Genomic DNA, 18,491 nt, shown 5'->3' with positions numbered 1-18,491 from the left:
CAAACACTGCCAGGGCTCATAACTCCTGCTGAATCTCTCCTTCATGAATTTTTCTTTGGGGTGATATTGCCTTGAGATGCTGTTGCGGTTTGGTGGATTTTTATAATTTCCTCTACAACGTCTTCGCTTCAGACGCTCTAGAACAAACACTGCTCTGCCACACCCACGCTCGACATCTGCCATTCAGTTTACCCCTTTCTACTGATTAATAACTTTAAGAAAAATGTTGCCATTTAGCATTTCTTTATCTTGCTCTGAAATGCTGAGATATATAAAGCCACCGCTCGAGCTCAGGTCGACACACACAAACACGCACACACACACACTCATTGTCAGGGGAATTGGGGTGGAATGTAGCTCAGATGTCTCTGTCATCCAAAGCCCAGAGTTTGGCCTGTAGAAAAGGGACAGTATTGAGTTCCCTCCAAGTACATGTGTGTGTGTGTGTGTGTGTGTGTGTGTGTGTGTGTACTTTTGTGTGTGAGTGCATGGGATATCCAGATGTACTCTAGCTCTTGTTTAGGAGAATGTTAATGACTCTAAGCTTGGATACATGACAGGTCTTAGTATAACCATAGCTACTGCTGCGGTGGTCCTTGCGTCTTTTCCGGGCAGCTGATATACTTCACTTTAGTCTGCGCCGCCTTTGTCTCGTTAATGTATAGAAGGAAACAGACACTTAGGTTTATAAATAAGTAGCCAGAGCAGGTGTAAGTTAAACTGGTGAGTGTGTGCTAGAAAGAGCCTGTATGGAGCTACGAGGGGAGGCTAAATGTCTTTTGCCATGATTCACAATTCAAACAATGAACAACGAACATGCCCTGAAGTGTGTGTGTGTATGTGTGTGCACGTGTTAGCTTCTTTATGACAGAGGTGATGGGACGGGGTCGAAATAATGACACAGGCGTCAGTCACCAGGTAATCAGAGACAGATATAAGAATAGAATTGTGTGACTGTGTATGTGTCCGTGTGTGTGTTATTGTGTTCTATATGAGCATTGAGGGGGGCTGCTTTGAAGCAACCTCAGCCAGTCCTCTGTATGCAGGTGGACCAGGAATGTGCGACAGGTATGTGTAGCGAGTGAGACAGGGCTGGCCTGATATCTGGTTTCAGGATCAGGATTAAATACAGTAGCCAAGGTCTCTCCGCATTGATGAAAAACCGACTCTACTGTTACAGTTGTATAAAGGCCAGATTAGGGCCGAGAAGAAGTGGTGTTTACTGTCAAGTCACATGTTAACCTTGTGCGCGTTCACAGCAGCCGTACACTCAGATGTACACAAAACGCCTTGCTGTTCCTGTCCACCCATTCTGCAGCGTGATTTTCTATCTCTAACACACACACACACACACACACACTCCAGCCACCCACAAACACCTCCTCAGGCTGCTCAAGACTGTCTAGCAGTGCCCTAGTGGGATTTCCCCTGTCAGCTCCGTCTTTGATGTGGCTCCCATGTCACCAGGAGCAGGAAGTGAGGGTGTCTTGAGTGACAGGTCAGACACACACTGTTAATTATTTTTAAACACTATATGCCCCCTCTTTTGGCCTCTTGTCCACAGCAGTGTGTTGCCTTGTTTTGTGTATTTGCGGTTCTGTGTGTGTGTGTGTGTGTGTGTGTGTGTGTGATCTTGGGCTTGGCAGTCACATTTCGCACAGGTTTGTTTTGTGCCTGTTTTAATTTGATGTCTCTTTAAACGCGTGTTTGAATGTGCCAGTGAGGTGGGTTATAGTAATCTGTTGAACCGCACCACCCTGGCAAGCTCATCGCTGCCTGAGGTGTGAGATCAACGCCTGAACTCACACAGCTGGCTGCACCTGTCCAGGTGAACTACGTGTAGTATTAGGAGCAGAGGTATAGCAGTGTGCGGCAGCGGGGATTTGGTCACAGTTTCCCCTACAAAGAATCACCTCAACTGTTCTGTTTCTGTTTGATCCAAAGGCCACATAGTCAAACATCTCCTGGAGGTGTTTTTTTTTTTTTAGTTGACAAATCATATTTTAGCTTGTGAATTTTGTCTGTTTACTGCCCCGGAGAACTGTGGAAAGCAGCCATCTGCTTACTTCTTGAATCCAAAGGCACTGGAAAAGGACAAAAACAAGCGCATACACAGGCATGTGCGCACAAAAGTTAAGACCTCTTTGATCCCTTCTGTTCCTTGGTTTTGGGGTGGGGTGGGAGTGGTGGAGTCGGACAGGTCTCGGCGGCGATGGAGAATCCTCAAAGCAAAGGGGCCTGTTCAGTCCTCCTCTCTCATCTGCCCCATTACCATCACACACACCTCTTGACATCTAAATAGCCCCCCATGCTTGGCATTCTGGGTCTCAGACTGCCTTTTTTTTTTTTTTTAAACTTGAAGGCCTCTGCGCTTTCACTTTTGAGTATGTGCTTCAGACGAGGCCCACAGTGAGATGTTTCCAAGAGTATGCTCGGGCCTGGTTGGATGATCACAGTAGCTTTTAAAAGCCGAGCGTGCACAGCTGCAGTTCAAATTTAACACTCTGCTTTTAAAAGCCTGTTCCAGTTGTTAGAGTGCGAGCTGCTTCACTGTAACTCTATCTGCATTTCTCCTTGACTTTGATGTGCACAGCAGATAAGTCGCACGATGCCAGTCTTATTTTGGACTAAAGATGATATAAAATCTACAGTTACGTGTTTTTAATCCTTTTCTGAAAGAGTAACTACAGTATAGTAGTTGACAATTTCAGTTGGTGAATTGTAGCCAATAGGCTCCAGCGCCCCCACAACCCTTACGGATAAGCGGTGTAGATAATGGATGGATGGATGGAATTGTAGCCACCAAGAACTTCACACTGTATATGTTTTCCTTGATAACAGGTTCATACAAGGTTTAGGTCAAAGGGTTACCACTGATTGGAATTCAGATGTGGCGTTTGAATATCTAAAGTAACATGTTGTCTGTGATAACACACACGCACATGCGCAGGGTTTACTGTTTTTGTACTAAGTGCCTTTGAGTCTAGGAATAACCTGCTATCAACTTCCAAACACAGCTGAAGAGATCTCTCTGCCTGCTTATGTGCACACATTTATCGGTGCAGGGGTGTTGTGAGTTCTGCTGGGCACTTCAGCATTGGAAATAACTTGAAGCATATTGTAATACTTGAAACTACCATATTACAGTAAGATCTAATCCTGCTGAAGTCAATAGACCGTTTACAGTAATTGTGGGCATAGGAGAGCGGTTTCAAGTTCATTAATGGCATTCGCAATAAGCTCTTGGCGTGTGCAGGACCTTTAAGCCCTATCACGTCATCTGAAAGTAAGTCACTGTTCTATTATACAAAGACTTCTAATCCCACAACACTAACTTAAGCCTCCCTATCAAATTATATGTATTGCAGGTGAGTCAGAGCAGGAGAGGAGATGAGTACTTTTGACAAGTGTGTCTGCCCATTGTCTTGGAAATTCCAGGAAAGGTGTGCGTGGGCGGAAGACTAGGAGGATTGCTCTGGAGCATTGCTGGGAAAGGTTGCCGTGGATGTACTGTATGTGCACATGTACTGTGTGTGGGTGGGTTTGTGTGTCTGTGTGTACATGCTCGGAGGTGTGTTTGAAGTTAGGGGTAAACACACAAGTGCTGTCCTATAAATTTGTGCAAAACAGTCATTCAGTCCACCAGCATACACTGCACCCACAACACACTCACCCCCACATTAATCTTAATATAAGGGCTCTGTGATGAGTGAAACGCAACAGCAGCCATCACAACACACAAGAGCTACTATTTCACATATTAATGTTATGTTTTGTAGATGTATGCCATCATGTCAAAATAATTCTGTGGAAGTGGGAAAACTGGCAGGTTCAGTGTGAAGACAACATGAGGCTGCTGCTGGTTCAAGCAAGCAGTAAGTTAGATGTACGACGGATGACTGATGTGACAAACGTTGCTGAGCCGCATAGAGGTGCTGCTGGTACAGGGTAGCATATCAACACACACTTGAAGTGCATCTAGCACAGAGAGGAAAACAAATTTACACTGACAGCGACACTAGGTGTCAAGTATGGGTCATTTTAAGAAGATGTTTTCTTATTTGCAGCTCTCTGTATCCTCCGTTTACATCTGTGTTCCCCAGTGTGTGCGTGTGCTTGTCCAGGAAACTCCTCCTTTTCCTCAGTTGCTGCTTCTCTTGACTGTGGACCCTCTCTTTTGAGCCATAGGCCTACCCTTGTTGGGTGTTTGGAGGATAGAGCAGTTGGTGCATGGGCTTGGAGGTGGTTAAGGGTAAAGGTTAGAGGTAACAGTGGTTATTCATAACTATTCCCCCCTCTCCTCTCCTCTCTCTCTCTCTCTCTCTCTCTCTGTGTGTGTGAGTGAGAGGACTGTTCTGTGCTTGCCTGTCTGTGTTAAAGCCGCTAATGAGAGCCAGGGGAGGTCAGATGAGGAATGCTCTTTTAAACTGCATAGAAATGCCGTGTGTGTGGTTGAGTGTGCGTGCATAGAGAGCCAGTGGACAAAGAGTAAATGTGTGTGTCTCCATCCTCTTGTCTCTAGAAGTCTCTATCTGTCCCTGGACCACCCCAGCCCCACCCCTTCCTCCTTGGTCTCCCCCCTGCTCAACTAATCACCCATCCAGGAATCAAAGCAGCAGCTAATGGGGGCCTGTCTGTCAGTAGACGGGCTTGTCAGGGTGGAAAGTTTTGTGCGTGGCACATAGGCTCGAACGAGCCCTCTGGGAACGAAAAGAGAGAGAGAGAGACAGAAAATTAAAGCACATCAGGGAGACCAGGAGGCTTTTGTGCTGCAGCACCTATAGAAAGAAATATAGACACACATGTACCTGCACAATGATTAACATTATCAAACATCTTCAATTTTAATGAAATGTTGCATATGTTTCTAATGTTTAACAGCAGCTAGAGGGCCATGCTAAATAAATGTTGATTTAGAATAGGCAGTTATATCTACAGATCTATGTCTTTAAGTATAGAAGGTCTACAATGGGTACTGGTATTTTATCTGTTTGTACAGAATGTTATTTGAGGATGATCAGCTGATAGGGATAACAACCTTCTATATTCATGGTTTCCCTGGTTCAGGTTGTACAATGCTGCTAGTTAAATCCTGTCTTCAGGATGCAGTTCAGCGTGTGATACAAGGCAATGCTCAAGTGCTGCTTAGTCACGTTATTTCTCTTACTGTCACCCTGTAGATACAACTTTTGGAACTGAAGTTTTAAAAGAAATTTTATTGACCATTGAGATTGGCTCCAGCCCACCTGCGACGTTAAGGATAAGTGGTATGAATCAACCACATTTGTGTTAAACTTATTTTTTACAGTGATATATATCATACCAGGATTTTTTCTATTGCACTTAACAATCAAGGATATATATGTGTGTGCGCATGAGGAGTGATATTATCGCTACATTCAGTAGAGAAATTAGAATGAGCATTTTTCACAGCTTTTGGACATATTACACACAAAATTATTTAATGGCTAGATTTATGAAAGCTAGAGATACACTGTTAATTGCTGCTATAACATACTGACAAAACTCCTCAACATAAGAATTAATTCCAAGTTTCCTGAAATCACCTAAGACTGATCTGTAATTGCAGATGAAGAATGTGGTGAATTTCCAGCTTAGTCTCTATCAGTGAATCTGCGTGTTTTATGTGACAGTGGGATCTATCCAACCTTTTGAGGTGTGTGACGTGTTATCCAGTTACACTCACTGGTTCCCGCGGGCTTCCACCTCACTGCATTCTGATTGGGAATGACACTGATTCAGGTTTACATTTTTAAAAAGCTGTGATTTGGACTGAAAAGTCTCAATTTTCTCACAAACTTTAACATGGGATAAGGTGTGTTCCCTCTTGATTATAAAGCACAGTTATAGACCATTCAAAGAATTCCTAATGTTGACACTATCCATGACCACCGGATTGCCCTCTTTCACTTCCTGACTGGACGTTACCCTTGACCCGTGCCATAATTTGTTATGGCCTGTTGACGTGTGAGCCTGTTCTCTTTACCTTTTTTCTGATCTCTGTGCCTCTCTGGGGCTCACCAGGGCAGACGGTGTGAGACCCCAGTGTCCACTTTCAAAGGCTCGTCTTCTTGTGTTGTTTTTAGGAGTTAGATGGACCGTAAGGGCCTGGGAAGCATCCTGTGTGGAACCCAGGACTGTTCACATTCCCACAGAACTCGGCAGGAGATTCCTCCAACTTTATTAATGCTCCTCACACCTCCTTCTGTAGAGTCACTTAAGTTGATAAGGTGGAGCAAAGAATAGTGATCCCACTGGGATTACACCATCAAGGGTATTTTAATATTTTCATGTCATGATAATAAAAAGTTAAGGAAGAACATCCACTTCTCAGTCTTTGCTTCACATAATGAATAAGCAGTTTATTGACTTGAACCTGTGACCTTTGACTTTGATATTTAGACCATTTTAAGTCAAAATGCGACATTTTCTAGCTAACTAAATGTGATTATTGCATAATCAGGCAGCCCCACCATTCAGTGCTTTTCAAACAGGTCATTTTGCCTCACAACACATACAACAACAAACACTAACACTAAACATTTTATTGTCTGAATAATGACACATACACTGTCAGTTTGTCTCTTACTGTCTTTGACTAATTGTTTCAACTATATTTCAATTATTTGATCTTTTTTTGATAATGGAATAATTATTTTAATAGTTTTCAAGCAAAAATGCGGCGGAATGACTTATTTCAGCTTCGCATATGATAAGATTTGCTGCTTTTCTTTGTCTGATATGATGGAAATCTTTGGGTTTGGGACTTTAGCTTGGGCAAAACAAGCATTCTGACCATGTCTTATTTGGTTCTGGTAACTTGTGAAAAGAAACTTCTCATTAGTAGATCAATCAGCAAATGACTGTAAATGATGTTTTGTAAAAATGTGAGTGTGAAAAACTGACATAATGAGCTCTTTGAGGTTTGTTCAAAGTGTGCGAGCTCTGCGGGCTAGAGTATCATCTTCTTTAGTCCTGTTAGAAATGTGAGAGAGGAAGGAAGTCAGAGCGGAAAACAGGGAGAGACGAGCCTCATCCGTCCGTCCACGCAGCACAGAGGGTGAGAGCTGCAGAGGAGAGGCTCTGGAGGAGCTGGCGGGTGCTTAGCGATGATGTATGAGAGCCCCATCCATTACTCAGTCTGGTCTCCATACACAAACACACTCTCACACACACACACACACATATATATGTTGGATCAGGTATCTCTGTAGACAATGTGAGGCCCCTTTAAGGTTTTTCTATGTGGGTCTGATGTGGACAGAGGCTCTACCGTGGGAGCAGAGAAAACCTTTATGGGAGGGAATGTGTGTGAGAGAAGTCCCTTTGCTGTCTGCAGAATGTGTGTGTGTATGTGCGTGTGTGTCCATCTCTGTTGTCGCTGACAGAGACTCATGTAGTCCTTTTGTGTCTGAAGTACTGCTTGTCCGTCAAACACTCAACAAGTAGCAACAGACTCATTTGCAAAATGAACATTAAGTGAATCTCTTTGGCATTTTGACAAATGGCTCAAATCATCCAAATGATTTCAGTCAATTAACGTTTTGTTAACTGACTGATCAATCAACTTGTGCTCCAATTTCCCTTTAATTAGCACCAAATTAGTCTTTTCCAGAGCACTTCCTAAGAAATTACCGACAGCTATATTTCAATGTTACTAGAAAAGGTATAAAAGCAGTGACAGTGACCCCTGTTTTATAAATTATTTGATCATATAATCAGGTTAACTGTAATGCTTTTCATCCATCTCCCCTCCTCTGCTTCCCTTTCAGACTGCCAGTCGTCTGTGGCTCTGCAGGTTCTCACCGCCCGCTGTCAGGGCAAGAAGAGCTGTCTCGTCCGAGCCTCCACTAGAGACTTTGGAGATCCGTGTTACTCTGGCACCAGGAAGTACCTCAGTGTCATCTACACCTGTGGTGAGTCACATTACACACCTTTACTGAGGGCTTCATTTTCCTGCCACCAGAGGGCGATGTTCATTCACTGATGAACTTGGCTTCAGCCTTGTCTGATGATGATGATGTTTTAGCTCTGTGTTACAGAATTACAGGCTCTAAAATGGGCTTTAATGATTATATGTATTTTTAAGGTAAAGCGATGATGCTGCCAGGTGCACTGGTGGACAATACAGGTTAATTTAGAACTGTTTCAACTTTTAAAGTGTCTGTAACTTTATCATGGTAATCTGAGTGAAAACAGTGTGTCCTGGCTACTAATTTGATGGATTTTTGGATTTGCTTTGCAATTAAATTCAAGCATTTCATGAGGCGACACACCTTCATAATCACTTTTGACAGGTTTCTGAAAGAATGTGGTGTTTGTTTTTTGACTATTAAAGCTTTTTTTTTTAGTTAGAGGGAGCAAGGAACATCACGCAAGAAGTTTAAAGTTTTAAAAACTTATTTTCCACTTCCAGAATGTATTTTAAATCAAAACAAATCTGGCAGTGTATCTGCTGTTTTGACTTCACATCTGTCCAGATGGATGAGAATGATGGTCGTCCTTTTTATCTGTTCCCCAGCCCTGGGCTAATCCTGAACTGTCTAGGCTGTAATTCATTAACCTCATGCCTGGACACACACACACTATCCAGTTGCCTCCAGCACCAGGTATTGATCTATCAGCACCATGGCCTGGAGCCTCTCAAACCCACCAAAATCATTGTCACAGAAATCTAGATCCAGACAAGGACAACTGTTAAGCTTGGCATTTCAATGTGATTTCTGAGTCCTGATTTTAAGGCTTTTTATGAGATTTGTGGGCGGTTACTCTGGGACTAAATAATCATTGTTATGTTTTTCAAAGGACTGTAAATTATCTATCTCTTATCAGAGTTTATCCAAATTCTACTTTTGGTTTTGAAGCTCCCTGAGTCCCTTGTCTCCAAATGCTGCGTGATTGTCAGATAGTCCTCCAAGAATCCATCTGTCTTTTATCTCAATAGCAACCGGCCAGCGCAGACAAGAATCCACAGGCTGTTCAGTTGTGTTTATGCAGTCGTTTGGCTTGAATCTCTGTCTAACCTCCCTTATCTGACGCTGATAACACAACGGACCCTCCTAACAACTCTGGTGCTGAGTCGGGTCGGTGAATGTGCGAGTGTGTTTTTTGAGGAAGGGGCAGCAGAGAATGGGGAAGGATGTGGAATGGTGTAAACGTTCAACAGATAGAGGCGGCGGGGGTGGGGGGTGGTGCTGCGGAGGCGAGGGGTAGGAGGTGGGTTTTCTCTGGGCTGTGGTCAAGAGTTGGGATGGATGAATGTGAGTAAATCAGTCTAGCTGCTGTAGACATGAAGTCACTTGGTAGCTCCAGGCTCCAGCAAAGTGGTAATTTCGGGGGATCCTCTTTCATTGGTGGTTGAGTGTGTGTAGCATTGACCCCATTTGTGTCAGAGTAGGGGACGGAGGATGTCTGTCTGCACATGATTGGTAGCATTTGTGTGCATATCTGCATGTGGTGGTCTGTACAATGTTTTGATCCAGCTGAAAAAAGTGGTGACTACTTAAACAAAGTGATTGATAGCACAACATTTTTAAACCAGGAGGCACTTGTTGATGGATAATGAATAAGTAAATTGGTAAATATAAATAAACCATGATTTTTTTTTTCTTTGGACATTCGTAGAAGTCTTTTTTTTTTTTTTGATAAGATTTCAATGATATTCTGACTTTGTGTCTTTTGAAAATTAACTCCCGTCTCTGTGTGTGTGTGGGTCACCTTGCCTTAAGTAGGTGTTAACCCACTTAAAATCTTAACTGTCCTGTGATAACCCAAGTGCTATTTTGGGGTCTTTAGCAGCCTGCCAAGAATGAAATAGTTGAGGAAAGTGTTTTATATCTCTATATATCTGCACAAGTATGTGTTTGAATGCGTATGTGTGTATAAGTCGAGAGTTTGGGCATACACACACGTAGGCATGAGTACGTGTGTGATTCACAGTATGGACCCGCTATCGGCCCCAGCTCGCCAGTGATTTATAAAGCCGTCAACCCTCCGAGCTCCAGCCTCTTCCTCACACAGCCCCAGGGGTGGACTCGCTTCTTAGCAATAACACAGCAGCAAATGGCCCGGAACCTGCCATCAGTCTCCCAGCAGATCACACACACACACTCCGCACAGCCGCCACTGTCAGGCTTCATTTACATCCACTCCCCCTGGAGGAAGTCCCCATGGTTTGTTTATTTGTCAAAAAAATACCTCAGGAGTCCCATTGCAGATTAAGTGCAGCCCTTAATATTTATCATTTCAATATTATAAGAAGGTGAAGGTATTAAATACACTTGTAGCAATGCTGCAAATTATTCATAGCCTAAACATGGAAATATTTACCCCCCAGTGTAACTGTTGGAGATTGATAAATGAGTCTGCTTCGGGCACTTTCTTCAAAAAGCAGGATTCCAGTGTGGCCCCTTTTGAAGTTTCCTTCTTGTAATGTTGTGTTGGTTAATTTTTCTTAGTTTGACCTCCATCTTTTGAAGCAGGGATGAAAAACTCTGTCTCTTTGCACCATGTATAAATCTATACATGTGATTTAAAAAAAAAAAATAATTAAAAAAGTACAGTTCTGGCTGATGTTGTGTGCATACTGTAAGTAGGTCTTTTTGGTCATGTGCTGGTAGGAGGAAGGGTCCTATTTGTACAGCTAGCTCAACCAGACCTCTGAGGCCTGCCCTACAGCCCCACATCATTATCCTCCCTATATGCCAACATCCTTCCTCTGCACTTGTGAGTGAAGAGATACAGCCTGAGGGCATCCTGCCTCTGTATGTGAATGTCTTTGTCCCATGAGGGACAGCGATACATTTAAACTAGATTTAACAAAATATAATTTATGGACGTCCATGCTGATCAAATCATATCCGGAAGAATCTTTCTCTCCTTCTGCTCCTCCTCCTTGTGTGAGTCCCAGATTGAGGCCTCCTTACCCAGAGCAGAGCTCCTTTCCTCCCGTGAGAAGTATTAAAACTTCAGATTTGATATCAAGATGAGGAGGCCTCTCTCCTAAACTTCCCTTCAAGGCTTGCCCTCAAGAGTATTCACTGCTGCGTAGTGTATCAGCCTGAACGAGCCACACGGCTTCTTTTGAACCATGCAGAGCAGACTCTTTCAGGGGTGGGGGGTCATGGAAAACCTAATGAACAGGTCTAATTGCTGAGCAGGAAATGGATTAATTGTGGCACTTAGCTGGTTAACATGGGATCTGAGGTTGGAGGAGGGGGGCTCGATGGAATAGGCAACTCAGGCATTTCCAACCCTGAGGTTGAAACCTCAAAATGGAAATAGGATCTCCTAAATAACCCTAATGAAAGTATAATGAGACCATTAATATCCTATATGTTTTTTCATATATAGGACTACAGCCTCAACTCTGAGTTTTGTACTGGATGCAAAAGCAAGCAGCTCAACTGTTGAACTGATTTTCCTCTTCTCAGCTTGGACCATTATTAATATAAAATGGACGGCCTCTTTTGAACAATATTGGTCTATTTGTAGCCATTTTGGAGCTTTTGAGCATATCGCACATCTTTCATAGCAGATGGGATTTGCCCAGTTGTCATGAAAATGTGGATGTTCAGACTTTTTTCTAGTCTATGGTTGCTAAGTTTTGAGTATGAAAGCTAATTCTTGACTTTAGAATGAGCAGCTAATAAACTGGACAGAAATAGAAAGATAAAAACAGATTCTGGATGTCTTTTGAACAATTTTATGTACATTCCCCCAAAATACAGTCTGCCATGTTTGGTATCTTTGAAAGAAGTTTCAACTATAATTTAAAGTACATTTTAACAACTCTTGGCCCTGCAATATACACAATTTTGTCAAGTTGAAGAAAAGAAAAAATGAAAGGAAAAATCCACACCTAACATTTCTAGGAAAACAGCTACCAGTAATGTTCTGCACTATGTATTTCTTGAGCTTGTTTTATTTGTTTGGATTTTTTCCCCCTTAATGTCTATAGGCAAATCAAAATTGTCTTAAAGTTACATTTTCTTTTTATGTTTTCACTAATTGGTGTTTACTTTTTCTCTTTACTTTAGCAGATAAAATATGGAGTGCAATGTGAGGATGGTTCATTTTGGTGAAGGCTTCACTGTAGGGACTAAACTGTAGGCTTTGACAGAGGTGTGGTCACTGGTCTGTGCTACTAGTGTTTTTAATGGACACAGTCCGAGTGGAGTGGAGACTGTGGCTGCCTACGCATGGCTCAGGGGGGGCTGATTTAGAACTAACAGGGGAAAATAGAGGAAGATAAAGATGTAATTCAGAAGCTTGAGGGTTTGAATTGTGCCAATTTGGTTATGCAGACATACACTCGGACACATACGCAATAACATACATGCACAAAGATACTTGAGGTACACATGACCACTGCAAAAGCCACTCACTCCTCCAGCTCCCCAGCACACATTCATGTCATGTCAGCAGAGGAGACTGTGGGGAAGATGTTTATTTTGGCCCACTTGTGTGGAGTTGCAGTCCAGCCAGCCAGCCAGCCAGGCAGTAGCTGCTGCAGGGGCCCCATCATTCCCCCTTATAGCTCATCCTATAGCTGCAGGACTAGAGGATATGTACCCAAAAACACACACGTGTACACTGCGTTCACTAAAGCAGACACTTTTTCCAGTATCTCTACCAAGGCTTGTACACACAGGTGATAATAGGCACAGGAAGTAGTTTCACGCTGCCTGGCACTCTTGTCAGGAGGAGAGTTTGAGTCCTTAATCTTTAACTAAACCACAGTCTGTTAGGTCTCTAATCAGGTCTCTCTCTCTTTTTTTGGTAATCGATTCAAACTGAAAGCTTTACTTTGATCCACCACCAAAACTCTGAGTAGTTTGTTGTAGAAAAATAGGGATTAAAAAATGTGACAAATCATATGTAAATGTGACCTTATTCCTGTGTAATTAATATATCTGACTCAATCATTCTGCACTAATTTCTAAGCTTTCATGACCTTCACTTCATGGTTTTCAGTGATGCTTGACTGGATTTTCTACGACTGATTGTAAGCTTGTGATTTCATTGTAAAGAAGCCTCCAGGAAACAGAAGTTAAAAAAAAACATCCAGCAGAAAACCTCATGGGGACTGGAATGGCTCATTTGAGTCAATCATTGAACCAAGTATTTTCGCCTGTCTTACACAGAGCCATTCTGCTCTCTCATGCTGCTGCAGGTTTAAGGCTTTGTAATATTTTGATGGTGCACCTGACAAGTTTCTTGATGGTTCAAGAGAAACCAAAAAAAAATTCTTTGACTGTGTTTTCATCGCAAGGCACTGCCAGATTGGGTGTGGTTTCACCAGGCTGATTGCAGTTGTACGGAGCACAGTGCCAATCTCAAGAAAATTACCTTACCTAACCCTAACCCTTCAAATACTTCAGTGGTTACACTGTACTCTGGCTCTAACTGCATCAAAATACAGTACATGGCTGCGACCCCGACAATTGGATATTTTATTAGGGTAAAACAAACCAAGAACCTGGCAGAAGATGTTTTAAGAAACATTCTTCTGTGACCCCTACGTGATCCGTGGTGTGCCCGATTTTAGTGAGTGGGGAGGCCAGGATAGAGGAATGATATGGCCCCTGTGAACGCTCCCCAGCCTCGTAACACAAACCTGACTCTGCAGAAACCCTGGAATAACAGCCGCAGCTGGCACTCTCAGGAACACTGCTGCGAGAAAACACACGGCACGTGACCTCGGCTGACCCGTGTGTGTGCGTCGGTGTGCTGCTTTAATAGTGGTTGTAGTTGTTCCGGGCCAGTGCCCATAAAAGGCATTCAGTATGGTTGGTAATGACATCGTCTCTGCTCAGCTCTCTTGTCCCTCCAACACACAGTTTGAATCATTTTTGTAGCAAACATCTACTGAAGTTGGGGGAAGTAACTTGCTGAAAGCTAGTGAACGAGCTCAGGGTGTGGTCTCTGGAAGAGGACGGGACACATGAAGGGAGTTTTTGGCGGGAACGCACTGTTGCTGTGGTGATTTGCTGATGCTAGGGGTTGTGGGTTTTATTCTTTGCCAGTATATTCAGTCAGCTGATGTCTGCCCTGAGCCATGTCTCATTGACTTACAACATTGGGTATGTGCTGGCTGTTTGGGGTGCGTGCGCACACACACGCAAGCGAATAAAAACAGGTTAAATCACACCCTAATTCTGGTTATTTTCCCTCCTTCAAACACATTCACACTCGTCTATATGTGGTGTGGTCATATATTACAAATCTAGTTTAATACCCAGCCGATGTGATCACTGGCCCTCGGGGAAAGTCTGTAAGAACTTTAATCAGATTAAAATGAATCGTGAACAAAGTGGATTTGAAAAAACAGGGTGTTAAATTCCCTTTTAAGTTCTCACAACTTCTCTGACTTTCCCTCACCCTTTTTTTTGGCCTTTTTTTCACACTTCACTCACCTTCTCTGTTTCTACCACCTCTTTTTTTTATTCTCTTCTTCACCCTTTTCCTTTTTCTTGCACATTCTTCAAACCTCTGCCTTTCATCTCATCTCTCTTCGTGTTTTCCTCTTGTCTCCGTTCTGTCCACCTTTTCCGACTGCACGGAGCGATAGCCTAGGGGTTAGAGCTGGAAGTTGACTGGCTTGTGTCCTTCGCTATCTGCGGAAATGTGAATTCTGACTTTAGGAGTAATTGGTTTGTGCTAATAGGATTTTCAGACTGTCCTTGTTCTTCCTGAAACTGCAAATGAAGTTCCATTTGCAAGAGAAAAATCTGTTAAAACCTTATTTTAGATAAATGCTGTAAAATGTTTTTAAAGGGAAAGTTTATTACTTTAAACTTTAGAGGCAATAGTTTCTCCAATAAAAGATAAAAAGAAACAGAGTAAAAAAAAACAAAAACAAGATTATTGCAATTAAATACAAGACCAGTTAAGTAAACCATGAATAAGGAGGACTCATTACAGTTCCTGATTATCACTACACCACAGAGTTGCTCAATCACAGCTAAAAGATACGTTCTAACTCCTTGATACTTAATCATTCTGCCTGTTAGTGTATTAAACTTCCAGTGAGACTTGTACCTCACCACAAAATCCATGACTAATGTGAGTTAAGAATGTTCTCAGAATTCACTCGCTCTCCTTTTCCCTTGAGCCGGTGGTGCAGTGTTTTGTCTCGGTATTCACTTGTGTCACGGTACCAACCCTTTGAAAAAGTCCCTTAAATGAAAATAGAAAATAGTTGCTCATAGTTAAGCGGAAACTAGACTGCGTGCCAGCCAGACGCTTTGATTCCTCTGTCTACAGACTGCTTAGTAAACACGATGGGGAAGGAACATCAGAGGCCCGCACTGATAACCCAGGTGACTGGATAAGCGCGATAGGACGAGGGCCAACGTAGTGCTCACTCAGTATGATTCATCATAATATCTTCTGCTAACCCAAATACAAGATAAACCCTTGCAGTGATGATCTAACGTTGTAGGTGGATGTGTCCATTGTAGTCCTGTGCTATCAGTGGTGTTAGTTAATTATTGATTATTTGGCTTTCTGTCTAAATCCTTCAGTGTATTCTGATTTGCAGAAATGCTTGCTTCGATGTCATTCCTGCTTGGCCACCCCCCCTTTATCTTCAATGTGCAGACAGTCTCATGACATTGTGGATAATCATCGTCTGTCTTCCCTCCTGTTTGTCTTGCTGACTCAAATTCTGACCACTCAGTCCTATACCTGGACTCCGTGACATTTCATCGAGGCTGTAGGTCTCATTAAAGACGCTGTCTGTGGGAATGGGAGAAAGAGGGGCCTCTCTGATGATCACTTTGGGGTCTGTCCCTCTGCTGCCGCTGCTCAGAGCCACTTATGTCCCTGTAACCATTCCAGCCCCCAACATAGGAAGCGCTTTCCAGAGCAGAGGAATGTTCTGCATTTGGCTTTGGGCTGTTTGTCTGCTTTAGAGATGTCAGGATAATAGGAGCATGTAGTGAAGCAAACAGTCATACAGTCACATGTTTGCACACAAATGCATGGTAGCGTATACTATGTCCAAACATAAGCACATAAAAACAAGCACAAATGAATTATGTAGTACATGGACAAACTGAGTGCTGAACACAAACCGTGTGTACACAAACACACAAACATCTCCCCCTAGCCTGTGGTTTTTGCTTGGCCTGTTTTCCCAAATGAGCGACTGCTTTTTTTGTTTGTTTAGTTTTTTTTTTGTTGGGCTGGAAACTGCAAAATAAGCAAAGCTCTGGATGAGAGCTCGCTGCCAACTTTGTCGGCTTCGCAAACTCATAAACTGTGTACACTACTGTTTTCGTGTCACTCTGCGCTCACAGGGAAAAAACTTCTCTCTGCTTTTTGTGTGTGTGTGATCTGTCGTCCATTTGTATGTAGAGTGTGTTGAATTGGGGCGGGCGGCGGCGGTGGCAGCGGTGGTGGTGGGGGGTACTAATGCTTTCCAGTCTGTGGCTGGTTTCAGTTTCCCTCCTGCGGTGGATGTGGATGGAGAGAGAGGGAAAGGGAAAGGGAGAGAGGGGAGAATTTGTGTGTGTGTGTGTGTGTGTGTGTGTGTGTGTGTGGTGGGGAGGGGGGGTCAAAGGGAGAAATTCCCAGGGCATCTTAAACTGAAATTATAGTTTGGCAAAAATACATTTAAATGTCTCCGCAGATCTACGCAGAGAAGGGTGTTATGGGTAACCATAGATTTGCAGAGTAACTGACACACCACACACAACAAGAACTTTTTTTTTTTAAATTTTGTTTTGGACGTAATTTACAAATGTGGAAACATGCTCTGTGTTCAGAGACTATGTGGCGAGTTATGAATGTCTTTCCATAAAATTCCTGGATGAGAACAAAGGCAGAGTGAATGCAGATCCCAGCCAAGTTGATTGGTTGATCTAACTTCAAAAATGAAATTAAAAAAACAAAACAAAATTGCACTGCACTCAATAATCATACATGTATAAATGAAACAGCTGCACAAACGTCTCTGAATGACACCAGTGAGCCAGGGTGGAGTGATATGGATAAAGTTCTTTATTACAGAATGTGTCATTTTATATGGAAATATCAAATAACCGACAGATGAAGGTACTCTCGTAGAAAAATACAATATTTCCATAAAGCAGTCTGGCTCACAGTGATCTCATACAGCCAGAGATATTAAAGGTAATAGATATCACACATTAAATCATATGGAAACATTTGTATTGTCTTATGATATATATTGTTATATTGCTCAACTATATTACAGAGATGTGAGAGCGTATACTGGCTCTTACACACCACATTTCCAGTCTGAGTTGAATGAAATTCTCAGGTCATTTCCTGGAGCTGCACACTGACTTTTTTTTCATCTCTCTCTCTCTCTCTCTCTCTCTCATTCACTCTCACACACTCTCAGCCCCCTCCTCCCCCTCCCTCTCCTCCCTCGTCAGCTCCTTCTCCTCCCCTCCCCTCCTCTCTTTTTTGACTGCTCACTCACACAGCAGTGGGCTGTATAGGTGGACACACTACATGTCCCGCTTCTCTCTCTCTCTCTCTCTCTCTCATACATACACACAGTCTAGCTCCCTCCCTCTCCACCTCACCCTCTCCCTCTCTCTCTCGCTCTCTCTCTCTCTCTCTCTCCTCTCCCTCTCTCCTGCTGTCACATTCCAGTTGTCTAAAGCCGGGTTTAACTTTCTCTCTCTCCCTGAGAGTAGGAAGGAAGGGAAAACTGAAAAAGAAGAGAGGCATTAGAAAAGCCTTCACTGGTTATTCTCTCCGGATGAGAAGAAGAAAAGAAGAGGAAACACTCTTCACACCCCATTTGCCTTAAAAAGGGGGAGTCACCATAAAGGAGTATACCTTCTTAAAGGGGCTATCTTTTTAATTTTTTTTTTTTTTTACTTCCTCCCTCCTTCTTTCTTCTCCTTTTTTGGACCGTCTTCTCTCTCTCTTGTTCTGGTCGGACCCATGGTGGCGGACTGTTCACGTGAGCGCTTGTTTTTACGGCAAAGCTGGTCCTAGCTCTCCTGGCGGGACCGAGAGAAGGAGGAGGAGGAGGAGGAGGAGGAGGAGGGGAGTGTTTGACAAGACAGACAGCCGCACACACACAAACACACGCACTGAGAGAAAGTTACTGCTCTGGACCCAGGAGGATTTTCCATTCAGCGATGTGTGTGTAAGTGTCACCTTGTCTTCTGTCTGAGCACGCTTTTAAATCTCTCTGCTGTAGTCTGGCTGTTTTTGCTTGTTGCTCTCTGTGCCCAAGTTGTGAGACTTCTTTGAGAAGTGGAACCATCCTTTTAACAGCTTTAAATATGAGACGTGTTAGAGTCATTTCTCTGCATTTTTAATCTGTCATAAGACTCTGTTTTTACCATTTGCTTTCTGTGAAGTTTAAATGCCTCTGCTTGCGTCACTCTCAGGAATGTCCTTAATGTTTCGGCTCTCACTGTTGAGGATGTGAGAACAGATGAGTGTTAAAACCGGAGTGAGTGTTTGTTAATTATTTG

At 43.0% G+C, this 18,491-nt stretch overlaps 1 protein-coding gene across 2 annotated transcripts in view; it reads left to right on the top strand.

The window, feature by feature from the left end:
- LOC108883107 (protein eva-1 homolog A) overlaps positions 1–18,491 on the top strand; it is a 68,610-nt gene that overhangs the window by 23,511 nt on the left and 26,608 nt on the right. Inside the window, exon 5 of one of the 2 annotated variants that reach the window (XM_018675996.2) lies at positions 7,794–7,937. In XM_018675996.2, coding sequence (XP_018531512.1) covers positions 7,794–7,937 — 144 coding nt within the window. Of the gene's footprint in view, positions 1–7,793; positions 7,938–17,454; positions 18,158–18,491 lie in introns of those variants that run through there. The other variant, XM_051071847.1, reaches the window with a different exon arrangement.

This window comes from Lates calcarifer, linkage group LG7_1 (genome assembly GCF_001640805.2).
Source record: "Lates calcarifer isolate ASB-BC8 linkage group LG7_1, TLL_Latcal_v3, whole genome shotgun sequence".
Lineage (NCBI taxonomy): Eukaryota > Metazoa > Chordata > Actinopteri > Centropomidae > Lates > Lates calcarifer.
The sequence above is the reverse complement of the archived record's forward strand: the minus strand, read 5'-3'. Positions and strand labels throughout refer to the sequence as shown.